We start from the raw sequence: 19,406 nt of genomic DNA on the forward strand, positions 1-19,406 counted from the left end.
TAAATTTATTTATCTATTTTTATTTTTATTTTTGCCTGTGTTAGGTCTTTGTTGCTGGGCACAGGCTTTCTCTAGTTGCAGCAAGCGAGGGCTACTCTTTGTTGTGGTGCACGGGCTTCTCATTGCAGTGGCTTCTCTTGTTGTGGAGCACTGGCTCTAAGCGCGCAGGCTTCAGTAGTTGTGGCTCGCGGGCTCTAGAGCGCAGGCTCAGTAGTTGTGGTACACTGGCTTAGTTGCTCCGCGGCATGTGGGATCTTCCCAGACCAGGGCTCGAACCCGTGTCCCCTGCACTGGCAGGCAGATTCTTAACCACTGCGCCACCAGGGAAGTCCTGTCTTTCTCTTTCTGACTTACTACACTGAGTATGATAATCTGTAGGTCATGTTGCTGCAAATGGCATTATTTCGTTCTTTTTTATGGCTGAGTAGCATTCCATTGTATATAAAGATCATGGCCCTCTAGGGTCAGTGAACCAGCCTTCTTCGTAAAGCACCACACCTAGCACCATCCCTCCTCACCCAACCAACATCATGAGACTTAGACTTCTTTTCCCTGGGAATTCCCTTGCAGTACAGTGGTTAGGACTCTGTGCTTCCTCTTCAGGGACCTGGGTTCAATCCTTGAATGGGCAACTAAGATCCCACAAGCCTCAGAGCCAAAAAAAAAAAAAAAAAAAAAAAAAAAAGTATCTTTTCCCATTTCGATTTTGCATTTGAAATTTCTACAACTGTTTGTGTGGCTTTTTTCCCCCCTCCTACAGCTATTAGCTGCTCTGGCAAAGAACATAGTAGGGTGGTAGGACTGATTCGGGTTTGGGTGCTACAGGAAGACAAGGGCCAAGTATCTTTCCAGCTCACCACACCATCCCTCAAGACTTTGGCTGTCATATATGTAATCCATGCCCAGCATTGGTCTCAGTGACTGGACCACAGAAGGAGGACATTTGACTCAGGCTGGGCCAGTTCGTTTCCTTTTCCTAAAGATTGGCTATAGGGGAAGAGAGACTCTACTCTGTCTCTTCTTGTAGCTGTAACTAAAAGAAATTAACCTGGGAGCTGCAGAGCGCTCCTTGTGTGGAGATGCGGGGTAAAGTAAACGTTTCTTGGAACTCTGAGCTTCCCACAGTGTATGGAGAAAATCCCAGTCTTTCCCCCCGTGTGTCTCCTCTTCTACTCATACAGAACACTTCACAGAGTCGCCATGGCCAGCTACCCCTACGGGCAGGGCTGCCCAGGAGCTGGAGGACAAGCACCCCGAGCCCCTCCGGGTAGCTACTACCCTGGACTCCCTCATGCTGAGGGCAATATGCTAGGAGGGTACCCCATGGTGGCGGATATGGAGGAGGTCCTGCCCCTGGAGGGCCTTACGGACCACCAGCTGGTGGAGGGCCCTATGCACACCCCAACCCTGGGGGGCTCCCTTCTGGAACTCCAGGAGGACCATATGGTGGCACGGCCCCAGGGAGCCCCTATGGACCACCACCTCCAAATTCCTATGGTGCCCAGCATCCCGGGCCTTATGGACAGGGACCACCTCCTCCAGGTGGCACCGCTCCCTGTGTGGATCCCGAGGCTTACTCCTTGTTCCAGCCAGTGGACTCCGATCACAGTGGCTATATCTCCACCAAGGAGCTGAAGCAGGCCCTGGTCAACTCCAACTGGTCCTCGTTCAACGACGAGACATGCCTCATGATGATAAACATGTTTGACAAGACCAAGTCAGGCCGCATTGATGTCTACGGATTCTCAGCCCTGTGGAAGTTCATCCAGCAGTGGAAGAACCTCTTCCAGCAGTATGACCGGGACGGCTCGGGCTCCATTAGCTACACAGAGCTGCACCAAGCTCTGTCCCAGATGGGCTACAATCTGAGCCCCCAGTTCACCCAGCTCCTGGTCTCCAGCTACTGCCCGCGCTCCGCCAGTCCTGCCATGCAGCTAGATCGCTTCATCCAGGTGTACACCCAGCTGCAGGTGCTGACCGAGGCCTTCCAGGAGAAGGACACAGCTGTGCAGGGCAACATTCGGCTCAGCTTCGAGGACTTCGTCACCATGACAGCTTCTCGGATGCTATGACCCGCCCATCTGTAAAGTGGGGAGTGCACCAAGGGACTTTTCCTGGCTCCTAGGGTGGGAGAAGCATGTGGGCCTCTCTTCATTTCCTGCCCTTCCTAGAAAAAGAATTCTCCCTTGCCTGATTCAGCACTGTTCCCAAAGAGGGCTGGGAGTCTGCGTCATAGCCACCAAGTAGTGGGGACCTGGGCTGAGGCCACACAGGTAGGGGCCTGACCTAGGAGAGGACTGGAAATTGAATGTCCTTTCACATCCCTGAGTATTTAAATGGCACAGCCTTGCGCCAGGTGCAAGAGATGCTGGTCATTGCAATGGCGTTAGTGTCCAGTCAGCTGACTCCAGCCTCTAGCTTTTCCTTCTATGCCCTGACGTCAGGGTAAGTGTTCATCAGCCTCTTACCATTAGCACCTGCGTTCCCTCACCCATGCTGTCTTGTCAGATGAACCCAGTTTCTCCAAAATGGAATCTGACCAGGGTGAGAGATTTGCCCATGGACAAGTGGCTTGGATTCCACCCCCCACAAGTCCGTGTGTGTTGACTTCTAGCTGCCTGCTCAGGGAGCTTGGGCAGTCTGCTCTCTGGGCATCTTTGGCCAGGCTACCCCTCTGCAGCATGGACCCCTCGTGCTTGCCTGTCATCCTCTGCTTGGCTTCAGTCCCCAGGGGACAAGTTGCTACCACCCACCGCCAATGCTTTCGTGTGTGTGTGTGTGTGTGTGTGTGTGTGTGTGTGTGTGTGTGTGTGTTTTCATTTGGGGCCAAAAGTTTGGTGCAACTATAAGCTTCAATACAAGAATAAAACTCTGGAGTTCCACATTTTCCACCAAAAAAAAAAAAAGAACATTTCACTTCTGACACTTCCGGTCATCAAATGTGTGACCACCAAGCAATTTTCTGTGACACCAGCTGGGTGTCCTACAATGTAACTCAGTTCTGACACTATCGCCCTGAAGAGAGTGTCAGATCCCACAGGTGAAGGGCTCAGTCCCACGAGACTATCCCCACTTCAGATGTCAGCCAGTCCCAAGTAGTGGGTCCCCAGGTTACCCACAACTTCTTTTTTTTATATATATTTATTGGATAACTGCTTTACATTGTTGTGTTAGTTTCTGCTGTACAACAAAGTGAATCAGCTATATGTATACATGTATCCCCATATCCCCTCCCTCTTGAGCCTCCCTCCCTCCCTCCCTATCCCACCCCTCGAGGTCGTCACAAAGCTTCGAGCTGATCTCCCTGTGCTATGCAGCAGCTTCCCACTAGCCATCCATTTTACATGTTTACCCACACCTTCTATCCACTTGGTTACAAATTGGAGGTTCCCACGTTCCCCTGCTAGGGTTTGATTAATTTGATAGAGTGGATCACAGAACTCAGGGAAATACTTATATTTACCAGTTTGTTAAAAATTATGATAAAGGATACAGATGAACAGGCAGGTGAGGACATATAAGACGAGGTCTGGGAGGGTCCCAAGAGCAGGAGCTTCTGTCCCCATGGAGTTAGGGTGCATACCCTCCCAGTACATGGATGTATTCACCAACCTGAAAGCTCTCAGAACCCCATGCTATTGGCATTTTAAAGAGGCTTACTTATGTAGGCATGATCAATTATTAACTCCATTTCCAATCCCTGTACCCTTACTAGAGAAGTGGGGGTGGGGAAGTAGGGCTGAAAATTCTAAGCTTCTAATCATGGATTGGTCCTTCTGGTGACCAGCCCCCATCCAGGAGCCCACTCAGAGTCACCCCATTAGAAAGAAAGATGTTCTTATCACAGGAAATTACAGGGGTTTTAGCAGCTCTGTGCCAGGAACTGGGTGCAGAGACCAATACATATGTTCTATTATCTCACACACATCATAACACCTACCACAATGTATTTAAAGAACCTGAATGTGTGTCTTTCTCTTTCCCTGCTAAAGGGCATGCCCTGAGATTGTGAGTTCTTCAAGAACAGTAACCTTCACTGTTTCATCTTTGTATCCATGCAGTTATGCCCCAAATCTGACACAAAGTATGAAACAATGAATGTTTGTTGAACTTTCAAACTGGGCAACATAAATGAGGTTCCCACCTTTTCCAGGTGAAGGCTCCCTCAGCCACTAGCAGGTGTCAGGACATGTCTCTGTGTCTTCTGGCCACCAAGCTACTTGTCTGATCCATAGTGATTGGTAAAAGTACAGGTGAGTCACTAGAGGTATGCAGAATGACCACCTGGACAGCTCTGAGGCCCTAGTGTGTCAGGCTCTAACAGGAAGAAATTTAAAGTAGGCTGCAACAAGTTACTCATTGTATTCTTCCAGATTGCAAGGAACATGTTCCCCAAATGCTGAGTTCTTTCCTCAATGGGTCAGATGAACTGCAAACATAAGCCTCCCAATAAATTAGATTTCCTTATGGTTTTGTTTTGTTTGTTTTTTTGTTTTGACATGGACCATTTTTAAAGTCTGTATTGAATTTGTTACAGTATTGCTTCTGTTTTACATTTTGGTTTTTTGGCCTTGAGTCATGTGGTGGGATCTTAGCTCCCCGACCAGGGATCAAACCCGCATCCTCTGCATTAGAAGGCGAAGTCTTAACCACTGAACTGCCAGGGAAGTCCCTTGCTTATGGTTTTTAGCATTCTATGCCTAAAGGAAAAATAAGTTGTTAAAAAGATATTTGTTTATGAAAAAAGACATACCATTCACAGAAAACCCAATACAGCAGAACTTAAAAACAAAACAAAAATAAACAAACAAACAAAAACTAGATAAAATGTAAAGAAATCTTTTTTAATGCATGACTGACCTTGACTGGATGTGAGGAATCCCTAAGAGAAAATAGGAGTAAGCAATTGTGAGAATCGTATTTGCCCCAGTGGCATATACAGATTCCTAGTGATCCAGCATCTGTGTTTTCATGGGTTATGGAGGTAAGGAAGCCTGAGTCTAAGGAGAGCAGAAGGTAAAATCAGAGGATAAGTCTGAGCCTCTCCAATCCCCAAACTACTAATATCCTCATGCGCAGTGGGTAAACTAAAAACAAAAACCAAAAATGGGGGGGGGGATGCAGGTCTATCTTAACTTGGATCAGCATAAAGTAAAAAATAAACAAACAAAAAACTCTCTCTCTTGAAAATTCTCTATCCCGAGAATTCTCTATCCCATACCTCCACTCATATATATTTACCTAGGGACATACTCACTTTAGCTATGTGACCAAAAACACTCCAAGATGAAAATTTAAAGTGTTTCTGGATTGGTAGGACAGACAGACATCTGGGAGAAGCAAACCCAAACTTCCTCTTGAAGAATATCATTAAATCCAAGCCTCAAACATTTTCCCACAAAGTTTCAACATGACTCACAATTTTTTTTAAAAGTCTCTAACTACACAAAGAAACAAATGCCTACAAGCAGAAGCAACCAACTAGAGAATCATACCCATAAAGATCACAGATACTGCTATTATCAGCTATAAACTATAATTTTATTGTGTTTAATATGTTGAAATAAATTAAAGAGGGAATTAAAAGTACAACCAAGAAAAAGTAAATAGCAATGACAATAAGTCTAGGCAAATAACAAGAGATTCTAAAAATCCTTGATATTTTCCCTTGTTTAATTTCACAAGAGAAATTTAAGAACCCTTGAACTGCCAGAAAACCAACAGCAAGGTAAATGGAAGGATTAATATATGGGGCATGCTGCCTGGCTGAGATCACAGTATTGAAGTTCACCATGCCACAAGTTACAGAGATTGCTGAAGGTTTTAATTTAGAACTGCTGATCTTTGTAAGTTTCTCAGAACTTTTTTGTGATAAAATATACATAACAAAATTTACCATGATAACCGTCTTTAAGCGTACATATCAGTGGACTCTCATTGCTTTTTAAGTCTTCTCTTTGTTTTTGATGTTTTAAAGTTTCACTATTATGACTTTCTATTTATTTACTCTGCTTGTATTCATTTGGATTCCTGATTATGAGTTGATATTATTTATCAGTTCTGGAATATTCTTACAATGACCTTTTTGAAGGGCGTCTCTCCTCCAGTCTCTGTTATCTCCTTCTGGATGGAACTCTGATTAGATGGACATTGGATCTTCTTACTGTCCACTCGTCTTTAAACTTCTGTTTTATATTTTCTCTCTCTTGGTTTCTTTCTGTGTTGTATTCTGCATAACTTCTTCACGCACAGCTTCTAAGTCAGTAAATCTTTCTTTCATTTTTAATCTGTGATTTAACCCATCCAATGGATTTCTAATGTCGGTTATTACATTTTTTCTTTCTGTACATTTTATTGGATTCCTTTTCAAGTCTGCTTGATTAGTTTTGAAAAATTTAATTGAATATTTACATATTAATGATTGTGAGGAGTACGTTAAAATATCTTACTATAATAACACATTTATTAACTTCTTATATCCCTACACTTATTCAAACAACTTAAATAACATAATTAGGAAGCTTGATCTAATGGACTTAAATAGAACACTGTACCAATCCTTCCAGGAACACAAAAATATTTAAAAAAATTGACTTATATTAAGTAATAAAGCAAGTCTCAATACATTTCAGAGAAATCATATCATACAAATCACATTTTCTTATCACAATATAACTAAGCTAAAGATTAATAACAAAAAATCAACTTAAACGAAATATCTAGAAAAGGAAAATTCATAGAGACAGAAAATAGAATAGAGGTTACCAGGGGTGGGGCTGAGGGGTGGGGAAGACATGGAGTTATTGCTTAATGGTTATAGAGCTTCTGTTTGGGGTGATGAAAAAGTTTTGGAAATAGATAGTTGTGATGGTTTTACAACATTGTGAATATAATTAATGCCACTGAATTGTACATTTAAAAATGCTTCAAATGGCAAATTTCATGGTATGTATATTTTACCGGAATAAAATATTTAAGAAAAACCCCCAAAAGATAAATAAAAACAAAACAAAAAATATATCTGGAAATTTAAAATACATATTTCCAAATGACCAATGGTCAAAAAGAAATCATCATGGAAATTAGAAATCATCATGGAAATTAGAAAATACTTCACAATATTGTAAATTGACTATACTTCAATAAAAAATAAATTAAAGAAAAAAGAATACACTTAAAACCAAACTATTACAGGCCAAAATTTTTGGCATGCAGCAAAAGTAGTACTTATAGAGAAATAATATATTTAAATAGTGCATTAAAGATCTATTGCTATATAAATGATTACCCCAAAACTTAGTGATTTAGTTTTAGCAACAGACATTTATTATCTCTTATAATTTCTGTGGGATAGAAATTCAAGAGCATTTGAATTGGATGGATGGTCCTGGCTCGGAAACTCTAATGAGGTGGCAGTCATCCGAAGGCTTGACTGGGGCTAGAGGATGCACTTTAAGGTGTCTCACTGATATTGTTGGCAAGTTGGTGCAGGCTATTAGCAGGAAGCCTTCATTCCTCTCCTTGTGGACCCCTGCACAGGTCTGCTTGAGTTCATACAACATGGTGGCTGACTTATCCCAAAGCAAACAATCCAGTGTACTTAGCTGGAAGCCACAATGCCCTTTATCATCTAGCCTCAAAGTCACACATCATCACTTCTACCATCATAGAAACCAGCCCTGATTCACTGAGGGAGGAAACTACTCAAGGGTGTGAATATTAAGTGGTAATGACCCTTGAGGGCCATCTTTGGGGCCCTCTACTACAAACAGGGAAACATTAAAAGCATTTTTTCTTTAGAATCAGAAATAAGACAAGAATGCCCATCATCACCATTCCTACTCAATATTATGCTGGAGGTGATAGACTGTACATTAAAAAAAGAAAAAGGGGAATTCCCTGGTGGTCCAGTGGTTAGGACCCAGTGCTTTCACTGCTGGTTCCGGGTTCAATCCCTGGTTGGGGAACTAAGATCCCGCAAGCTGCATGGCATGCATGGACAAAAAAAAAGAAAATGTAAAAAAAGAAAACTTTTTTTTTGAAGAATTGGAAAGTAAAAAACGAAACAAATTACATGCAGGTAATATGCTTACTTATATAGAAACACCCCCCCCCCAAAAAAAACTACAAGCAATTTATTTGAATTAATAATTTAAGAAATTTATCAGCTTTATGATCAATATTCAAAAGCCAATTCAATTGCTACATACCAGCAATTAACATAATATAAAGACCTTTAAATGATATCATTATAATATTTTAAGAATATATCAACTATATTTTGAAAACTATAAAGTACCTAGGACAAATCTAACAATATTTTCCAAAATACTGTTTAGATTTTATATATACGCACATATTTATACATACACAGATATCTATATCTATATCTACAGCTGACTCTTGAATAAGGAGGGGGTTAATCAGCATATAACTTAGTCAGCCTTCCTTATCTGTATAAGTGGATCCTGGAAGTTCAAACCTGAGTTTTTCACGAGTCAACTATACATTCATATACATATATATTTTTTAGTTATTTTTATTTATAAAATAACTACATGACATGGATGGACCTAGAGATTGTCATACTGAGCAAAGTAATTCAGACAGAAAAAGACTAAAATCATATGATATTGCTTATATCTGGAATCTAAAAAAAATGGTACAGGGACTTCCCTGGTGGTCCCGTGGTTAAGAATCCACCTTCCAATGCAGGGGATGCAGGTTTGATCCCTGGTCGGGGAACTAAAATCCCACATGCCACAGGGGAACTAAGCCTGCACGCTGCAGCTACTGAGCCCGTGCGCCCTGGAGCCCGCACGCCACAACTAGAGAGAAGCCCGTACACCGCAACTAGAGAAGCCCGCGCGCTGCAAGGAAAGATTCCGCAGGCCGCAACAAAGATCCTGCGTGTCACAGCTAAGACCCAACACGGCCAAATAAATAAATAAATAAATAAATAAAATTTAAAAATAGAAGTTAAAGAAAAGGTACAGGGCTTCCCTGGTGGCGCAGTGGTTGAGAGTCCGCCTGCCGATGCAGGGGACACGGGTTTGTGCCCTGGTCCGGGAAGATCCCACATGCCACGGAGCGGCTGGGCCTGTGAGCCGTGGCCGCTGAACCTGCGCGTCCAGAGCCTGTGCTCAGCAACGGGAGAGGCAACAACAGTGAGAGGCCCGCGTATCGCAAAAAAAAAAAAAAAAAAAAGGTACAAATGAACCTATTTACAAAACAGAAATAGAGTCACAGATGTAGAAAACAAACTTATGGTTACCAAGTGGGAAGCGGGTGGGCGGGAGGAATAAATTGGGAGATTGGGATTGACATATACACACTATTATATATAAAATAGATAATTAATAAGAACCTACTGTATAGCACAGGGAACTCTACTCAATACCCTGTAATGACCTGTATGGGAAAAGAATCTAAAAAAGAGTGGATATATGTATATTTATAACTGATTCACATTGTTGTACAGCAGAAAGTAGCACGACACCATAAATCAACTATACTCCAATAAAAATTAATTTAAAAAAATAACTATAAAGATAAGTAGGAAAAAAATCAAGATAGTGGCCATTCTGATGTAGAGGGAAGAGTTGGGATGAGGGGGACAAAACACGTTAACAGCTACAAAGAGACTTTCAATATTACTTCTTATGCTTGATAAACATTCTTTTTATTTTTAGTATTTTATCACCATGAACAATTTCACCGTAAACATCTTGTTATGGACTGAATTGCGTCCCATTCCAAGACTCATATGTTGAAGTCCTAACCCCAGTGTGACTTTATTTGTAGATGGGATCTTTAAAGAGGTAATTCAGGTTAAGCGAGGTCATAGGGGTGGGGCCCTAATCCAATGGACTGTTGTCCTTACAAGAAGAGGAAGTGACAGCAGGGGTGCAGCGCACAAGAAAGGCCATGTGAGGACACAGCTAGAAGGTGGTCGAATACAAGCCAAACAAAGAGAGGCTTCAGGAGAAACCAAACCTGCCAGCACCTTGATCTTGGACTTCCACCCTCCAGAACTGTGAGAAAATAAATTTCTGTTGTTTAAGTCACCCAGTCTGTGGTATTTCGTTATAGCAGTCCAAGCAAATGAATATACCCATTATTATACATTTGTCTTTATATATGAGTGCTTTTATTTGTATAGAATAGATTTTGCAGGAGTTGGAACGATGGTTGCATATTTTTAATTATAGAAGATGCTGCCAGGCGGCTTTCCAAAAAGAACTAAAAAAATTTACGTTTATGACAGCAATATGTGAGGGTTACTTTTTCCTCAAAACCCCTCCAGTAATAGGTGCTATTGATCTTTTTAATATTTACTGGCCCAATGGGTCTAAAGTAGTATTTCATTGAACTTTAATTTACATTTCTCTAACATGTCAGTTTGAACATCTTTTCAAATGGCTGTAGGTCATTAAGATTTGCACCTCTGTGAATTATCTCTTCCTGTCTTTTGCTCATTTTAAGTGGATTATTCTTTTCTTATCAGTTAGTGAGATCTTTATATTATAAATATTAATTCCCTATGCATAAGCCCAAAATTGAAAATATATATTCTTCTAACCTATTTCTCATCAATTAATCTGTTTACAATTTTTTAAGCATACAAAAGAGATTAAGGGCTTCCTTGGTGGTGCAGTGGTTAAGAATCCACCTGCCAATGCAGGGGACACATGTTTGAGTCCTGGTCCGGGAAGATCCCATATGCCATGGAACAGCTAAGCCCTTGTGCCACAACTAATAAGCCTGTGCTCTAGAGCCTGCGAGCCACAACTATTGAGCCCACGTGCCGCAACTACTGAATCCCGCATGCCTATAGCCTGTGCTCCGCAACAATAGAAGCCACCACAATGAGAAGCCCACGCACCACAACGAAGAGTAGACCCTGCTCGCCACAGCTAGAGAAAAGCCCATGCACAGCAATGAAGACCCAATGCAGTCAAAAAACATAAATAAATAAAATAAATAAATTTATTTTTTTAAAAAGAGCTTAATTTTTACATGATAAAATATGTCTGGGCTTCCCTGGTGGCACAGTGGTTAAGAATCTGCCTGCCAATGCAGAGGACATGGGTTCGAGCCCTGGTCCGGGAAGATCCCACATGCCACAGAGCAACTAAGCCCATGCACCACAACTACTGCGCCTGCGCTCTAGAGCCCATGAGCCACAACTACTGAGCCCCTGTGCCACACCTACTGAAGCCCGCGCACCTAGAGCCCATGCTCCACAACAAGAGAAGCCACCACAATGAGAAGCCTGTGCACCACGTTGAAGAGTAGCCCTCACTCTCTGCAACTAGAGAAAGCTCGCACGCAGCAACAAAGACCCAATGCGGCCAAAAATAAATAATAAAATAAAAAGTAAATTTTAAAAATATATATGTCTATCTTTTCCTTACAGCTTCTGCATTTCCAGTATTGGCTAGGAAGATCTCCCTCACTCCTAGATTGTTCATAATATCTCCTGTTTTCTTTGCAGGGTTTTATAATTTCATTTTTCTACTGCCATTTTTTTGCAGTTTGATAAAATTTTAAACTTTTTAAAATTGAAGTACAGTTAATTTACAATGTTCTGTTAGTTTTACCTGTACAGCAAAGTGATTCAGTTTTATTTTTTTTTCTTTTTCAGATTCTTTTCCATTATAGATTATTACAAGAAGAATTTTAAACTTCTATTTATTCTATGTGCTTGAAGCAGACATAATTAACTCTGAAAGTTCTGAATGACAAAATTGACAATGGGGTGTTCTGCTTGGGAAGATCCCATAGGTCATTTCTCTTTGGCCAGTGTCCCAAGTATATTCCACAGATCCTAGTCTCATTAGATGATCCCAAAAGAAGGGTTTCTTGGTTAATTAAGTGTAGAAAATATTTCATATTATTAACTGTCCCTTGAAGAGTCACAGTGCATGTCAGCATCATGAGGGTCTAAGAAGTCCTGTAACAAACAGACACATCTGTTCAACTTTGCTTCACCTAGCAATTCCCAAGTTTGTCAGACCTCTTTCCTGTAACATTTCCCATAATGCCTGCTAACATGTTCATCCCTCAAACTAGAAATGCCCTCTAGGAATAGCTTTGGGGACTAAATAGGATATTTCTTGCCAAATTTTCTTACAAAATAAATGTACTGTTGTTTAATACATCTTATGGGATAAAGCTGGAGAAGGAGATTTTGTTATATTGTTACAGGTCACATTATGGCTAACTTTTCCCTGATTACCATTATTCTTTTTTTTCTTTTTTTAAACAACACAAATTTATTATCTCAGTTTCCATGTGTAAGGAGTCTGGGTACCAGTTAGCTGAGTCCTCTGCTCAGTACCTCACAGTGTTGAAGTAGGATACAATCAAGGTGTCGAAGGGGGATACAATCTTATATGAAGCTCACTGAATGTTTGCAGAGTTCATTCAGTTCCTTATGGTTGTCAGACTGAGGTCCTTGTATTCTTGCTGTCTGTCAACTGAGGGCCGTTGTCATTATTCTTGAAAATGGAGATTATATTAATTATCTATTGCTATATAACAAACTAACGCCCAAATTTAGTGGCTTACAACAACAATAAACTACTATATCTTTGAGTGTTTGTGAGTCAGAAATAGGAGCAACTTGGCTGGGATGTTCAGGATCTTTCATGAGGTTGCAATAAAGATGTCAACTAAGGACTTCCCTGGTGGTCCAGTGGGTAAGACTCCACACTCCCAATGCAGGGGGTCCAGACCCAATCCCTGGTAGGGGAACTAGATCTCGCACACATGCCGCAACTGAGAAGTCTTCATGCTGCAACTAAGACACAGCGCAGCCAAAATATAAATAAATTAATGATGTTAACTATTAACTAGAGTAATAGTCATCTGGAAGCTTGACTGGGGTTATAGGATCTGCTTCCAAGTGGCAAGGTGGTGTCAGCTGTTGGTAGACTTATGGCATGCAAGTTACATGCAAAACAAAGCACAGTAGAAGTATCCCAGGAAGCCAAAGCAACCTTAAGAAAGAAAAAAGGAGCTGGAGGAATCAGGCTTCCTGACTTCAGACTATACTACAAAGCTACAGTAATGAAAACAGTGTGGTACTGTCACAAAAACAGAAATATAGATCAATGGAACAGGATAGAAAGCCCAGAGATAAACCCACGCACCTATGGTCACCTTATCTTTGACAAAGGAGGCAAGAATATACAATGGAGAAGACAGCCTCTTCAATAGGTGGAGTTGGGAAAACTGGAACAAGATGAAAAGAGAACCCTCAGAATGGCAGAAAATATTTGCAAATGAAGCAACTGACAAAGGATTAATCTCCAAAACACAAGCAGCTCATGCAGCTCAATATCAAAAAAACAAACAACCTAATACAAAAATGGGTGGAAGACCTAAACAGACATTTCTCCAAAGAAGACATAGCACTGTTGGTGGGAATATAAATTAATACAGCCACTATGGAAAACAGTAGGGAGGTTCCTTAAAAAACTAAAAATAGAATTACCATATTACCCAGCAATCCCACTACTGGGCACATACCCTGAGAAAACCACAATTCAAAAAGGTACATGTACCACAATGTTCACCGCAGCACTATTTACAATTGCCAGGACACGGACGTAACCTAAATGTCCATCGACAGATGAATGGATAAAGAAGATGTGGCACATATATACAATGGAATATTACTTGGCCATAAAAAGGAACAAAATTGAGTTATTTGTAATGAGGTGAATGAACCTAGAGTCTATCATACAGAGTGAAGAAACTCAGAAAGAGAAAAATAAATACCATATGCTAATGCACATATATGGAATCTAAGAAAACAGTACTGATGAACCTAGTGGCAGGGTAGGAATAAAAACAGAGATGTAGAGAACGGAATTGAGGACACAGGGGGCGAAAGGGGAAGCCTGGACGAAGTGAGAGAGTAGCACTGACATATATACACTACCAAATGTAAAATGGATAGCTAGTGGGAAGCAGCCGCATAGCACAGGGAGATCTGCTCGATGCTTTGTGAAGATCTAGGGGGGTGGGATAGGGAGGATGGGAGGGAGGCACAAGAGGGAGGGGATATGGGGATATATGTATACTTATAGCTGATTCACTTTGTTGTACAACAGAAACTAACACAACATTGTAAAGCAACTATACTCCAACAAGATACATTAAAAAAAAAAAAGAAGAAGAAGAAGGAGCTACCCAGGAATTTAAAGCTTATCAGCATCTCAGAGTCCTGAAGCAAATTAAGCCTAATAATCCTTCCTTGTAGGAGATTTTGTGCATGTGTTAAAAAACAAAAACAAAAAAACCAGCCAAGTGTAGATCAAAGTCAATTGCAATGATTACTATAAATTTTTTCTGGACGAGACCTTATAATATTTCCCCATTTATATCATTTGCTTAACTATTTCAAGGTAAGTAAAGAACTAAGGACAATTTGGTTGCAGAACATTTAGATTACTCTGACTGATTTACTCTGATTCTCACCCACCTATTTACCTTAATTCCACAGATTTTATCTCATCTGAATAAACTTGAAATTTAGTCTGAAAAAAAGAAGGTTTTCCAGACCATAAGCCGAATTATTTGATGTTTCTTTCATTTAAAGATCATTTAGGTTCCTCCTTAATAACAATCGCAAGCACTTACAGAGTACAGATTTTGTGCCAGACACTGTCCTAAGAGTTTTTACATATATGTTTATTCATAAATCCTAAAACATAGAAGATTAAGTGATTCTAGCTGGTGGGTGGCAGAATCCAGATAATCTGGCACCAGATCCTGCTTCTCCTTAGCAAAGTATTGATCAAGGGTTTTCAGATCATGTTTTACGTAAGAAGTATTGGTTGCTGTGGTGGATTAAAGATGGCTACAAATTCTTTGTCACTGTTTCCATTGAGAGGTAAATCTATTTCCTCTCTCCTTGAATTTGGGCTGGCCCTGTAATTTGCTTTGACTAAAAGAATGTGTGGGGATTGATGCTGTTTAACTTTGGATGCAGGGGTTACTAGATCTCCAACATCTACTTCCGGTACTTGGAACACTTCTTGGAACCCAGCTGGCATGCTCTCAAGATTGTGGAGAGGCCATATGAAGGACGACGGAGGAACTCTGGTCAACAGCTCCAATTGTTGAGCTCCCAGTCAACTGCCAGTGAGATGAGGGAGCCATCTTCCGATGTTCCAGCCCATTTGAACCTGGCATTAATGAAGCCCCAGCTAATATCATAAAGGAGAGAAGAGCTGTCCAGCTGAGCACAGTCAACTCACAGAACTGTGAGAAATAAATAGCTATGGCGATTGTTTTAATTCACTAAATTTTACAAGCATTTGTTACGGAGCAATGGACAATCAAAATAGTTGATGATAATAGAATCCCACCCCCTCCATGAAGTTAAATGGCAACCAGCTAATTTAAGGCTTAAGGAAATTCGGACTTCCCTGCTGTGGCAGTGGTTAAGAATCCGCCTGTCAATGCAGGCGACGCAGGTTCGAGCCCTGGCCCGGGGAGATCCCACATGCCACGGAGTAACTAAGCCCGTGCACCACAACTACTGAGCCTGCGCTCTAGAGCCAGCAAGTCACAATTACTGAGCCCACGAGCCACAACTACTGAAGCCTGCGCGCCTAGAGCCTGTGCTCTGCAACGAGAAGCCACCGCAATGAGAAGCCCGCGCACCACAAGGAAGAGTAGCCCCCGCTCACCGCAACTAGAGAAAGCCCGCGCACAGCAACGAAGACCCAAAGCAGCAAAAAAAAAAGTCTTAAGGAAATTATATTGCCAGGAAATGAAAACAAAATAAAAACTGAGATCTATTGTGCAACCCCTAAGGCACTCTCCAGTCCCAAATATTTTACCAGTACAAGGAGTGACACTGAATCGGAACAGCTCCCTGGAGAGGAGTGCTCTCCTATCCTCCTCTCAAGGAGTATTTCTGAAGGATCCTGGACAAGGAAAATCTCTTCATGGTCATAATCCAGGATGACCAGATTCTCTAACCAAGGAATTTACTTACTGGAAGGAAGTGACCTCTACATAGAGCTGCACAGGTTGTTCAGTGCACACCTGCTATCATTCGAATGGTACCCTCCAAAAGTGTAAATGTGGTGACCTGATCAGGAAAATGAGTTAATGAATAAACATCTATGAAATGTGTAGGCCTTACCATATTCTATCAGGGCTTGGAATAAATCTGTATGTTGTATCTTATCCCCCCCGCCTACTTTTTCTTTTTAATTTTCTTTTTTTTTTTTTTTGGCTGTGTTGGGTCTTCGTTGCTGTGCGCGGGCTTTCTCTGGTTGCGGTGAGCGGGAGCTACTCTGCGTTGTGGTGCGCGGGCTTCTCATTGTGGTGGCTTCTCTTGCTGCAGAGCACAGGCTATAGGCACGAGGGCTTCAGTAGTTGTGGCACGTGGGCTCAGTCGTTGTGGCTCGCGGGCTCTAGAGCGCAGGCTCAGTAGTTGTGGTGCACGGGCTTAGTTGCTCCGCGGCATGTGGGATCTTCCCGGACCAGGGCTCGAACCCGTGTCCCCTGCATTGGCAGGCGGCTTCTTAACCACTGTGACACCCATTTTCCCCCTTTTAAAATGGGAGTTTGAATTGATGGCTGTACTAATTTGCCAGGGCTGCCATAACAAAGTACTACTGACTGGATGGCTTGAACAGCAAAAGTTTACTTTCTCGCAGTTGTGGAGGTTACAGTCCAAGATCAAGGTGTTGGCAGAGTTATTTTTTTCTGAGGTTCTCTCCTTGGCTTATAGATGGCCATCTTCTCCCTGTATTTTCCCTCTACATATGTCTGTGTCCAAATTTCCTCTTCTTGTAAGCCCACCAGTCTTACTGAATTAGGGCCCACCCCAATAACGTCTTTTAACTTAACTACCTCTTTAGACACTATCCAAATACAGCCACATTCTGAAGTACAGAGGATTAGGTCTTCAACATATGAATTTTTGAAGACCATAATTCAGCCCACAACAAGGTCATGCTGTTTTTCCTGTACTGTTTTATATGTGGTGTATTGCTTATAGTTAAATGTATCATTTTGGCCATAAGTTGTAAGATCTGAATCTGATTGAGATTAGACATCACCTAGAGATGCTGTACTCAGAGATGGATTCAATAACTAGGTGTAATTTTGGATGTGAATGTGCTTGAAGTTGTATATGGTTTAATTGCATTGTATTACATAGGGAATTTTTGGAAAAGTATGTGTGGGAAGAAAGAGCACGTGTGTGTGCCTATACATATGTGTGTATGTGATCGTCAGGTGGAACATAATAAATACCTGCGGTACTGCACATCCAGCACTTTTCCTTTGTTTTGGACACTAACTCCTCCCTTTTCACAATTCATATGACTCCCATGGGAGATACCATATTTTTACATAATCACATCCCTCCTGGCCACAGTTGATTGGTCTGGGGAGGGCATTTCATTCTAGTCAGGCCAATTAAACTCCTTCTCCAGGAATTTTCAGGCTTGAATTGATAACGTTCATCCTTCTCCAGGGGTGGAAGTTGTACATTGAAAAAATTATGACCTGCTAGTCACATTCCTGCCATGTAGAGAAAGCCAGTTACCAATGAGAGAAAATGAAGCCAACGTGCTAAAAACAAAGCAAAACAAAACAAAAAAACCAGAGACAAAATGGGGAAGGAGTCCTGCAGCCCACTTGTATTCCTAACTCTCCTCAAGGCAACAGATTTGATGAGCCCAAAATATTTTTCCCATTTTGCCTAATATGGTTTGTATTGAGTTTTTCGGGTTTTTTAACAACCAAAAGAATCCTTATCAATACAGTATGTGATGGTCAATTTTATGTGTCAACTTGACTGGCTTAGGGGTGCCCAGATTAAACATTATTTCTGCATGTGTCTGTAAGAATGGATTGGAATTTCTGTATGAGATTAGCATTTGAATCCGCAGACTCAGGAAAGTGGTTTGCCCTCCCAAATGTGAATGAGCATCATCCAATCCATTGAGGGCCTGAATAGAGCAACAAAAAGTAGAAGAAGGAGGAATTCATCCTTTTTTGCTTCCTACTTGCTTGAGTTGGGCACATCTCGTCTTCTCTGGACCTCAGACTGGGATTTAAACAATCAGCTCCCCCGGTTCTCAGGCCTTTGGACTTGGACTGAATTATATCACCATCACCAGCTTTCCTGGGTCTCCAGCTTGTAGACAGCAGATTGTGGGACTTCTCAGCCTCCCTAACTGTATGAGGCAATTTGATGTATCTATTCTTCTCCAAAGAAGCCTGACAAATATAAGCAAGATACATGACAGCACAGGTGAATACATGCTATCACTTATTACCATACTTGTGTTAATGCAAAGTGTGTTCCTTAAACTGCAAATCTTGCTGGCAAAAGCCCTACCTAAGTGGGAGGATTTGTCTTCTTTATTTGTATCCATCTAGATTCTTAATTTCAAACAACAGAAACGAATTCTGGGTGTTTTAAGCAGAAAAGAAATTTATTAAAAGGATATTAAATAGCTCATAGAATCAGTGGGAGAGCTGAAGAGAAGACTCATATTCTAGGCCACACAATGAGAAACAGCTAATATCAAGGTGCAGAACTGGCCTGGTGAGACGGACACTACTGCCATGGCTTCAGAACTCTGGACACGAAGACTGTGCCGATGATACAACCAGTGTTCAGTACTGGACTGACCACTACCTCTGCAGCCACTGCTTTTCCAGGAAGTGATCTTCCCGAAACCAATTTTTCTAGCCAGCTTTGAGGCAGTTGTGTTGGACTGGCAGAGCCTTGTCTATATGCTGATGCTCTAGCTGCAAGGGATGTGGAAAGGAAGTTCCTAGCACTTCAGCTTTTGTAGAGGATGATAGGCCCTATAGATTAGCTTCATAACCGAGAGAATTCCCCAAATGCAGGACAGGGGGTTCCAATGCTGAGGGCCCTAAAGAAATGTCAAGTGTCCACTACACCCTTAACCTTCAAGACCGCCCCTGTCAGGGACATCACCTTGAGACTGGCCCCATATACCTCGCAGAGACTGCTACAAACAAGACTCACAAACTGTAATGATCTATGCTTAGAGCTGGTTATTGAATGAGGGTTGATTTAAGTCAGGCACAGCTTTCACCAAGAAAACTGTTATCTCTGCCACATCAGAAAACTGGGGAATTAGGAAGTTGTTGTCCCAACTATTGGTTCTGAGAACTCAACACCTTAGTCAAGATCTGGGGAAGAGGAAGCCACTGCCAGAGTGATGACACCTTAAATCCTCACATGCTTCCTCACTTCTCCCCCACTTAACTCAGTTCCAGATTCAACAAGCCCCTTAGGCATGCATCAGGGAATTTAAAACACATCCAGCTGCAAGGAGGTTTGGAAATGTAGTTTTAGCTTTCCAGCTTCTGCAGGGAGGCAGGGTAGG

The 19,406-nt window shown here is 41.7% G+C and overlaps 1 protein-coding gene across 1 annotated transcript; it reads left to right on the forward strand.

Annotated features, from left to right (window-relative positions):
- The first annotated feature begins 1,200 nt into the window (after positions 1 to 1,200).
- On the forward strand, positions 1,201 to 2,072 carry LOC102974608 (peflin-like). The gene is given in 2 exon segments (XM_055081984.1): positions 1,201 to 1,294; positions 1,297 to 2,072. Coding segments are annotated over 2 exon segments (870 nt in total).
- The last annotated feature ends 17,334 nt before the right edge of the window (positions 2,073 to 19,406 follow it).

Source organism: Physeter macrocephalus, chromosome 3 (genome assembly GCF_002837175.3).
Source record: "Physeter macrocephalus isolate SW-GA chromosome 3, ASM283717v5, whole genome shotgun sequence".
NCBI lineage: Eukaryota > Metazoa > Chordata > Mammalia > Artiodactyla > Physeteridae > Physeter > Physeter macrocephalus.